At 36.8% G+C, this 10,932-nt stretch overlaps 1 protein-coding gene across 3 annotated transcripts; it reads left to right on the top strand.

The window, feature by feature from the left end:
- Positions 1 to 279: 279 nt before the first annotated feature.
- Positions 280 to 10,654, top strand: PRRG1 (proline rich and Gla domain 1). 3 transcript variants are annotated; one of them, XM_007424051.4, is made up of 4 exons: positions 280 to 424; positions 7,898 to 7,932; positions 8,917 to 9,077; positions 9,787 to 10,654. In XM_007424051.4, the coding sequence occupies exons 2-4, from the start codon at positions 7,923 to 7,925 to the stop codon at positions 10,288 to 10,290; spliced, it is 675 nt and encodes a 224-aa protein (XP_007424113.1). In that variant the 5' UTR covers positions 280 to 424; positions 7,898 to 7,922; the 3' UTR covers positions 10,291 to 10,654. The 3 variants fall into 3 exon arrangements, with proteins under 3 accessions (XP_007424113.1, XP_025019768.1, XP_088000911.1); XM_025164000.2 differs by lacking the exon at positions 280 to 424 and adding an exon at positions 438 to 843; XM_088144785.1 differs by lacking the exon at positions 280 to 424 and adding an exon at positions 4,367 to 4,943.
- The last annotated feature ends 278 nt before the right edge of the window (positions 10,655 to 10,932 follow it).

Here is a 10,932-nt window from a genome sequence, read left to right as displayed (position 1 = left end):
AGAACCATCTTTAAGGGAGGGTAATTCAATTCGTTGCCTTAAACTCTGAAACCATTTCCGTTGCCTTCTGCCCTTAAGTGAATTGGAAACGCAAACTATTATACCTCGGGAGGACGGAGAAGAAAATAACACGGGATTGATTACTGTACTGAAAGGATCCGAGCGAGTCAGGGCGGGGCTCCCGGCGCTTCTCGCTCAGCTTTTCCTCCCACACCCACCCTTTACAGCTTGGCTTTCTTTCTTCCTCCACCATTAGGAATCGCGGGGGTGGAGTTGAATTTTGGAATGACGCTTGCGCAGAGCGTGCTTTTCTAAAGTGTTCGAGCTGTAAGGGCTGGGGTGGCTTAACGCCTGCAGGGGCCGCCCGTAAAGGAGAAAGGATTCGTAAAGGGTTCGGGGTTGCTAGCGGGCGCCCAGGCGGCGGGTGAGTGGACGGATGAAGGAAGGGGCGCGTGGCATTTTGCGGGAAACAAATTCTTCTTCTTACATGGTGAAGGAGACGGGTTTCCTGGGAAGCAGGGCTTTGCTTTGGAGCGGCCGTAAAAAAGTTTTAGCGAGGCTTGGATTAGCAACTTGGCTCCCGCGCTTGTAGATTCTTGGTGGGCTGTTGGGCTCGCTTGCGATCCTAATGGGATAGTCCGATGCGTAAGCACTTCCCCCCTCCCAGCCGAGCTCGAGGTCCGAGGATTTTGGGGAGATGGGGAGCGGGGGAGAAGATCCTGTCGCTACTTGTCCGGGGACCTCGTGATGATCCTCTGTGTAAAGCCGGTCCCCAGGAATGTTGAGCGCGGTCCTTTTCGGAAGTGATAACCAGGTTGTGAAAACGCCAGCCCTCTTTCCGGAGTAAGTTCGATGTTAGGAAGCCAAGGCACATGAAATCGGGACAGGAAAGCTGGATTTGGCGATTTGAAAAAGCCTTCAGACCAGGAAGTGCATGCTAATATGTCTAGTTGTAAATGGTAAATCCCAGGAATGTAAAGATCAATTTTAAATCAGACGCGATGAAGTTTTAGGGGAACGCCTTGACTTTATCCTTTTTCTAGCAGAGACAGCCGCGAACTTCATTTCAATGAAGTGACGCTAAGAAATACCTTCCCTCAAATTCACTGCTTTTCACAGCGCTAAACGCTCACTCATGTTGCAATCCGATCCCTGGCCTCCATTATGTCTTCTTGTTTCTTCACGCAGCTTCCGCGTTGGTTAGAGATGATGGGAGTTGTAGTCCAACTGGAGAGTATTGTGCTGGGAAAAGCTGCTTGACCTTTACTTTTTTCTCTATTGTAGTTTTTGCCCCAGCCCATGTAGGGGGGTTGGTGGTGGCATTTCTGCTGCTGTTCGTGGCATCTGCTGACAGCAAGCTTCATCATTTGGTGTCTAATTAATACATCTCTGCTGGCTGCATCAAATGCTTAAAACCATTCTCATCATTAATTTCCAAGTTTATTGGTTAATATGTTTGTGTGTTTAGTGACAGCATCAGTTGCTACAAGCTATGATTTCATTTATTTATGTCAGTGCTCAAGTACAATCTGTACCTTGCACTAAAGGGCATGTGTGTCTTTAAATCTCTTTAAAATTCATAGAAACAAGTTAAACTTAAGTGTGTCTTTGTTTTGTAGGGTGAAACGGGACTAATACCTGGGCAACGTGTGTAAAAGAATATATATATACATCAGACTCAACAGATATATACATTTGAGGGAGATCTATCTATCTTGTAATGCATTGTAGTTTTGATTTTTATGAAAGTTTTTTTGTTGAAGTTTTTAGCCTGTTAGCTTCAGTCATACATGGAGATAATTATTTCTATAAATGTACCACTTTCTAAAATAGGTATTACATTTCACTTGCAATAAAATAGTGGTTTTACACAGTACATTCCTAGAAATAATTTGGAAATCTGATCAGTTACATATTATGAGAAACTGGCTATTGTAAATCAAAGTTAAACTTGTACTCTCAGCATTATCTATATTTTATTCTCTTCATGTATACTCAAACTGTAGCAGGTATGTGTAGTGGTTAAGATGTTGTAGTAGGTTCAGGTCCATTCTTAGCCATGCAAACTTATTGGATGACTTTGGCCTAGTCACTCTCTGTCAGAGAGGATATGCCGTGACAGCCATAGAATGACAGAATCCAAAAACTTTCCATGACTGTAATCTAATACCAGCAACCATTCAGTTTGCACAAAATGGGTTAAAACATCTACCTTAATTTTTGGACTTTGTTTCTTTTTATAGCACTTTTCCTAATGAACAGATCTGGAGGACTCAGAAGCTTGTACACTTTCTTCTGTTACTTTGGTGTTGATAAAGATACACCCAACCATGGAATTTAGATTTTTTCCTTCATAGACAAACATGGCTGTGATTGCTTTTTGGTGTCAGTGGGAGACCAAACTGTTTTTAAAAAGGAAAAGGTGGGGAAAAAAATCTCTCCTCCTTCCTTTTTACTTTACAGGCATGAATCCTATAATGCAGGGTTCCTCAGCAACGTTAAGATGGGTGGACTTCAACTCCCAGAATTCCCTAGCCAGCATGGCTGGCTAGGGAATTCTGGGAGTTGAAGTCCACCCATCTTAAAGTTGCTGAGGTTGAGGAACCCTGCTATAACATTTCAATTAAGGAAGTTACTTTGCATTTATCACTGTACCATCCCTCCGGTTGAATTGGTTTGGCAAAACACTGAATCTTTGAATTCCAATTTATGTTAGGAAAGGGCAAGTGTGGTTTTTATTTCCTCTGTCCTAGGCTTCCCTTCTGTGTTCAGCTATGATTCTCAGTTGTTGAGAAATGTCAGTAGCCCCTTTAATATCAAGGGGAAATTTTAGGTTGCCTTCTGCCAGAAAAATCAAAGAATGAGTTCTTCTTACTTGCTTAGTGACTTATGTAAGTAGCAATCTTCATCTATTAAAATAAGGTGTTGGTATGCATTTGAAATAATTTTCCAAAGACCACAATCATATGTTACTACTATACCATCATCATCCTTCATCAAGATTAGGAAATGGTCTGCTTACTAATTAGACTGTGGTTTGGTTTTGGCTCAATATGTAAACCATTGTTTATGACTTAATATGTTATGTGAATTCAACCAGTTCACAAACCATGTGTAAGCCAGAACACTGTGGATGCAAAAATTTTTGTATATCCTCAAGACCTGTATTGATGTCAACAGCTTGTGTTACTTGGGTTGTTTGTGAAGGAACAAGAAGTCTGGAAAGAGTTTTTATATTAGTTTTATTCAGGTGCTCAAAATGCCAAGAGTCAGAGATGTAGAGTTGTTGATTCCATCTGTGCAGTGATCATTACAGAAACTGGTTGAAACATGACAGGGAAACTGAAGTGGTACCTTTAGGAACAAAGAAGGGTCAGGATGCTTTAACTTCAAAACTTTTTGTTGAAAAGCTGTGTCTTATAAAATATATACACGCTTATATTATTTGCTATTATGTTTTGCCACCAATGAACATGTTGCTTTGTCTTTAGCTATCAGTAGATTAGATGTAAAATCCCTATGGGTGCTCAGGGGCAGGAAATTTCTGCTTCCTGATAAAGGCTTTAACATTCTGTATAGTTAGCTATTTCTGCTGTTTGCATTTCTGACCTGAATAAATCTTGTCCCCATGAAGGGGGGGGTGAGTTTAAAAACAAAACAAAACTGACCATCTGAGTTAACTGAACTTGCAATGTTAACTAACTTAAATATGTAGTTTTGGGAGAAAAATTGGGGAAGAGTCACGTATTTTTCCTGAGAACTTTTCTGCTTTTTTCTGAAAACGTGAAGAAGAAGAAAAAATCATACTTATATAATAATGCATAGAAATTTTTGTATAATTGAACATTCATTAAGTGAGAAAATAAGCTCATGTAAAAAATATAAAAGCTTGTCTAAGGAGAGATAAACTTTCCATTTTCTGTCTATGAAAATTCAGGGGAAATGCCCAGTTCTTTGGCGAGGATGACTGATGCCCCTTTCTTCCTTTTTGTTCCCTTCTGGGTTTGTTTTCTTTGCCATCGTTGTTCTGTCTTGTGCTGGTTTTTTTTTATTGATTTTTTGTTCTGAAATATTTTTAACTGCCCAAAGTCACTGGGAGTCAGGCAGCATATAAATTTAATAATAATAGTTATTATTATTATTAGAAATTTCTGATAGCTGTAACTTCAGATTCAGAAAAAGAGACAAGGTTTCATGTGCCAGTATATGTGTTTGAGCCTTGGTTTCTCCACCTACTTTTTTCTAAGTTTTTTTTTTAATTAATACTTTCTGATTTTGCTTGATTCAGTACACTACAAAGCCCACAATACAGAGCTTTATCTTTTTTTTTTTCTTTTCTTTTTTTTTACAGTGTTGATGGTTTATTTCAAGGCTTTAGGTTTTGCCTACCAGTTTCTCTTAAATTTGGTGGAATTAAAAAGAAAAAGTTGAGTAAAATATGTGCATACTGTTTTAATGCTATTTTTTCTCCATGTGTAAGTATACAAGAATCTGCTTTTCTATTGTTCCTATTCATTTTTTTAAAATATGGCTTTCTTTTTTCCAGTGCACCTTGTAATAAACTATATTTTGGGACCCAACATTTTGTCTTTCAATTCAGGGCTCAGCATTCTGTTCATAGCTAAGAGGCAGAGACAAGCTTTTGAGAGAGAGCCATTAATCAATCTGTAATCATTTAAATTGGAAGATTGTGATGGAAAGGAATGAGAAGGAATTGGTGGCAAAGATAGGCAGACTGGGATGTAGGAGAGTTAACAATAAGTCAATAGATCTTGAAGTTGAAGTTCCTGAAGTTCTTGAAGTTGCTTCCTTCAAGCTTGTTGCATCAGTGAGCTCTTTTTTGTTACATTTGCTCCTCCATAAGGATACAGAAATGTTGATGCTGTTCAGTGCATATAATTCTTGGACTGAAGAAAAATTTTCTACTCAGAAGTTTAACTGAGGTCAGTGAAATTTACCCTGAAAAGTATAGGATGTACTCCCAAGTGTCTAATAGTATTTTGTACCTGATTAAACTGATATATTTCAACCCACACAAATAGTTTTTGGTAGATGTTTATGAGATATACTGGTCTTACCAAATAGTGATTCATATATTTTAAGTTTTTATTGTAAGTGACTGAAAGCTGTGCCATTCTGTGCAGTGCCCACATGACTAAATCTTTTTAATATGACTTACTAAAATCAGTGCTTCCCACCCCCCTACTTTCTCTTTATGACTTGAAGTTCATGGCTTAAACCAGTGCTAAATTGACCTAATAAAAAGTATAAAATACAAAATCTCTACTTTGGGCCACTTCCCTATATCAGATCTTTGTTCATAAAATGTCCCCTATACATCATAGAAAGTACAGGACTTAAATATATACAGGGGAAAAAAATCAGTTCTGCTAACATTTGACTCTTTAGGTTAAGTACTTTTAATAAACAAATGATATATAAAGAACAAGTGTACAACTTTCTAATTGTTGGCCCAAACCTAAAGTTAAGACTCAAGATCTACAAGTCAAAGCATTTTCAGTAACATTTTAGTGAGACTAATTGGGTTTACATGTTCGTTCGCTGTCCTCATGCACTTATTGAGATATGCAATATATTTTTATAGAACATTAATTTAACAACTGGCAAAATGCAATCTTGCCTAAAATTGTAAGATTTTTACAAAACACTGCTTGTCTCAGAAGAATTTCAAACAATTCCCTAAACACCCACGTTAGAGTGTAACAACTGTATATCTGGAGTGTATGCACAAAAGTCTGTCTGGTTTTCTGGTAGAGAAAAAAAATCAGAATTAAAAAACTATTTAGGGGCTTTTGGTCTAAAGTTTTAAAAGGTCTCTTGGTTTTAAGATCTAATTGACTATTGAAGAAATAAAAAATAACTATAATATCATTAGCATAAATATCTTTCTAATGCACACTTTATATGTTGTCTAAATTATAGGCAATCAGTAGGTAATATATTGCAAACACACACACACAGAGTCTATAAAAAAGTTTTTGCTCTTATATGTGCTTGATTCATATATTATGTGCGTCAGCACTTACTGTTCATGAATACTTCATTCTACTAGGTTTAAAAACAAGATGGAATCCTTATCTCAAATTTATATTGATTGTGATACTTGGTGCTTTCCCAAACAAAATGCATTTGAAAAGCCAGCACAGTATAGTAGGTTAAGGCATTGGACTAAAAAACAGGGAGACCCAAGTTCTAGTCCCACTTCAGCTATGGAAGCTCATATGTGACTTTGGACAAGTCAGTATCTCAGCCCAGCCTACTTCTCAGGGTTCTTGTGGAGGGGGAAGAATGAAATTGCTGTGTATGCCATTTTGAATTCCTAGAGGAAAGGTGAAATACAAATCTAACAAGCCTTAGCACCGCTTTACAGGCGAGATCAACAATGATGTTAAATAGCATGCAGGGTCTCGATAAAAACTGCAAATATTTGAAGTTGCTTAACAAAACCAGTTGCTAATCCATTTTATTCTAAATTCAGCTGTGAGTTTGCCATGGAGATACCAGTTTCTCTAATGGATTGTGTATGCCTGGATGAAAAGTGGCAGGGAGGGGAATAAGCCTATTCATTCTTCCTAAACCATTCAGTGGCTTTCAGTTACTTCAGTCGCTCATAATATCCTTCCAAATTTTGTTCTTATTTTAGAGGAGGGAGTGAAGCATTAGCTAAGTTCACAATCATTCTAATGTGTGTGGCTGTTTTTGTGTCAACGCATTGTATGAACCCAGTCAATGCCTGCACATTATATTGCTTAATATAGTGTGACTTGTTTGGCAAACCCTAGCATAGTTTGATGTGTAACTCAGCCACAATATTTAGGTGAATCAACTCTTGATTCTGTTCCAGGTGAATTCTAGAATGGGAAGTGTAATTTTTAGAAGGGAATATAGTACTAAGAAATGCTGTTTGGCCATCTTTAGTTTGTAACTTACATCTTTTCCTCTCCAGAAAGAACTACTTTTTTGCTACTTAAAAAGTAAGAAAATAAATAAATACCAACAATCCTAGCAAAAGATAATAAAAATTAAAAGAATGTTCTTGTGTTCTATCAAGGAATAAGAATGTAAACATCAATACTGTACATTCCAGTATCCAGTTTTGTTTTTGGTATTTTTGCAAGCTTGTTTATTCTAAATCATGGTGAAAATACTTTTGGGCTGTCAAGCTCTTCGGGGCTAGCAAACTCAGGAAACAAGCACCACTTGGATTTCTGGAATGATCTTCATTGCTAGTAGGGTAATATAACAGAATCTTGAAAGCCTGCCAAAACAATTCTCCAGATAACATATAAGTAACATTATTCTGTGTCTTTTTCTCACGCTTCCCCTCTCCTCTGAACTCATATCTTTTCTGTAACAATCCTATTCCATTCTGTGTATCCCAAGGGTCTGCTAAACATTCCATCAAAACTGAAAACAGAGTGAGAAATAGTTAATTTAAACTTTATTTACATTTTCTAGCATGTTTTGTAAAGCATCTCTGTCTTATTTTGAATTAGTTAATACAGTGCAATCAATTCAGGTTTTTCTTTTAACAAAGGGCACCAATCTTCTACAGGATTGTTCTGGTTCAAAATTGGTCATACGCATTGTTACCCTTGCACTACTCAGGGGATTTTATATTAATGAAAATCATTAATCAGTCATTTCAGATGTGAAATGCAGACTTGACAAAAGCATGACATTTATAGTTTTCTGCATTTTTAAAATGAAAATATGGTGTTACGTACTTAGTCATAATAAATGAAATACTAGAATAGAACAATAAGATCTACATTATTAGAACAGATTAACCTATAATTCAATTTGTGCCACTTAATCCTCCTTGATTTAAAACTTTTTATTCCATTAACAAAAGTTGTTTCTCTTTCCCTTACAGCACTTTCTAGGGAAAAGTGTTAAACATGGATGGTGGTAAGTGCATGTATCTCTGTACCTCATAATAAAATTACCATTCACTTTGAAGAGGGTGTAATGCTGTACAAGTATTTTGATCTCTGTGGTGAAAGTGTTTTTTGTTTCTTCCCATGCCCAACTCCCTAGTTGTACATATTTCAGCAGTAAGATTCTCCATACCATTTCCTCCATACCAACATTTCTACTTGACAGGAATTAAATCATTATTTTAACATTAAAATGAGTTTGTGAAGTATCCATGATGGGGAGATCACAAGATAACCCCTTCTTCTCCCCCCTCCAATACCTGGCACTAATTAAGCATTTTCAGGTCAGATTACCAAGTGCAAATTACTTGTAGCTGCACCTAGGTTCTCTTCCCAAAGTTCTCTATATTTATTTATTTCCCAGCCCCAATTTCTCTATAAATGTTACTGTTTCTTCTCCAGCATGGAGAAAAGCATTGAATATAAGACAGAATAGGGTGCTAGTACTTCCTGTTTTGCAAAAGCTGCCTTTCTTCTCCATCCCTGCCAAAAGTAAGCAATGCACAAGATGTCAGCTGAGTGTGCTCTATTGGATGTTTGTACACTAATTGTTCTGTTAAATTTTAGCATTTAGGAATTTAACTGTAAGTGTCCCCAGTCTTTTTCTCATTGCTTTGTAGTTAGTTCCAGCATTTAAACAACCCCACATCTTTATGAATACAGTATGCACTTAAATTGTTTATGGGTTCATAATCCAGTAGATTCAAGCTTTACAAATGTAGGATGAGGTTACATCTGAAGTATCTGAAACATGTTACTTGATGCTGTTTTAAATCTTGTTATTTACTCTCATCTTTATCATGCAGTTCAGCTTGATTAAGTTAACAGGTTGTAGAACTAATTGTGCTTCTAAGTAGACAGAAACAGTACATCTTCATGCTTCAGAAGATTGCTTTGTTATACTGAACATAAATATCTCAGCTTGAAAGTACTAGTAATTCCTTGTTCTCTGCAGTATTCCTCACAGAGGCTAAGGCCAATTCTGTCTTAAAAAGATACCCACGGGCTAATGGAGGTTTGGAAGAATTTAAAAAAGGAAACATTGAGCGTGAATGTTATGAAGAACGCTGTGATAAAGAAGAGGCAAGAGAAGCATTTGAAAATGATGAAAAGACGGTAAGCTGTCTGTTAAAAAATGTAAAGTGTTCTTCGCATATTTAATTTTTCATCTTATATTTTCCCATATAATACATGATACTGCATTAGGGCTGTGGCATGCATTGTGTTGTCACCTTAAAGAATGAAGCTAGAAAATAACTGACAAAATATGAAACTTTAAATTTTGGACTTAGATGATCCTTACTCTGTGTCAGCTCCTTTTTGCTGAATCATTCCAGAATGAGCTTTCAGCAGCCTTATAAGATCCCATTATTTTTATCTTCTGTGACCAGTATTTACAGCTATTTTTTATTCTAACATGGAGAACTAGAGATCCCAGATTTAAATTGCTGGATATGCATTACAAGTGTCATTAGAATTAAATAGTGACATAATTGTAGATCCTAATATTTTTATAATTGCAAGCTTAGAATAACCCTTGTTAACATTCATATCAGTTACTTTGTTCACATCTCTCACAAGCTTAGTCTTTGGTGCAAATGTCAATACATCAAGAATTCCTCCTTTTAGAGATTAATTTGAAAAGGGGGAGCTCATTTTTTCTTTGTTCTTGTTTTATTTATTTCAAATGCTTCTATGGCATATCAGTGATTCCAATTCAATGTAATAACATAAATACAAGATCAAAGTAAATGTCAAACAACCATAATTATAGCACCAGTATATAAAAATTGATTATAATAAACCATAATTATAATTTTTTTAGGCAGAATTTTGGAAAGACTACACAAGTGGACTCCATGAAGGAAATAACACAGGACAAAACTGGTACCCATTTTACCTAACATTTCCTCTAACCATTGGCCTTTTGGTGGTGGTTCTCATTATATTTGTCACATGGAGATGCCTGTTCCAGAAAAAAACACATGGACGGTCCATGTACACACAGAGCAGAAGCAGGGATGATACAGGTGACAGAAGCATTCCTGATGGGAGAAATCCCCTCCCTCAGTCATTCATCATTCTTCATTCTCCCCAAGAAGAAATGTTTGAAGGCAGTGGACACTCTCCAGGGTATCTGAGCTATGCAGAGGGACCTGTGGATTCCTTGTCAATCCGGTTGTCAAACTGTGAACCACCACCGTCCTACGAGGAAGTTGCTGGTGAAAACAGCACACAGAGAAATGAATTTGCAAATCATTTGGATCCCCCTCCTCAATATGAGGACATTGTGAATAGTATTTCAGTACCTCCCATTACAATCAAATGAAGGAGAAAGATTACATGCTCCCTTTGTAGAAGCAAATGAACCCTAAGACATTTTGGCACTTTATTGCAGCTTGATGTTTGTAGATTTCAAAGGTTTTCACTGTATTACACCAATTCTTATTCTCCAAATTTGGTTTATTCTGTGAGAGTTCCCACTTTTGGGGAAACAAAACAGTCTTCAACGCATATGTAAGATTCTAGGTATGACATTATTGTCAGTGGTATACTTTTTCTATTATTGAGAGTGGCACTAATAAATAGCTCAGTTATAAAAATGGATTGTCTAAGTAGATGGCAACACAAGACCTTATCTAGGCTCAGAAGTTAAGGAGGATTGGTCTTGATTTGTATTTGGATGGGAGACCTCCAAGGAATATCAAGGCTGTAGACTAGACCAGGGAATTAAGAAAGCATCTAGAGGGCAATGGCAAACCACTTCTGTATTGCTGCCAAGAACACTATATAAACGGGTCCATGAAATCATCAGAAGTCAAGTGTGGCTTGAAGAAGACTTTATCTTTACCTTGAACAAAATGGATTAGTATAGCGAGAAATGCTAACATTTTTCCCCCTTGAAATGAGTATTTTTGGAAACCTTGCATAGCAGAAACAAGCAACTCATCTAATACGAATAGTCACACTT

Source organism: Python bivittatus, unplaced genomic scaffold (genome assembly GCF_059951505.1).
Source record: "Python bivittatus isolate LINGU-HERP-01145 unplaced genomic scaffold, Pbiv_v1 ctg000350_np1212, whole genome shotgun sequence".
Classification (NCBI taxonomy): domain Eukaryota; kingdom Metazoa; phylum Chordata; class Lepidosauria; order Squamata; family Pythonidae; genus Python; species Python bivittatus.
Note: the sequence above shows the minus strand (reverse complement) of the source record. Positions and strands in the feature narration are given on the sequence as shown.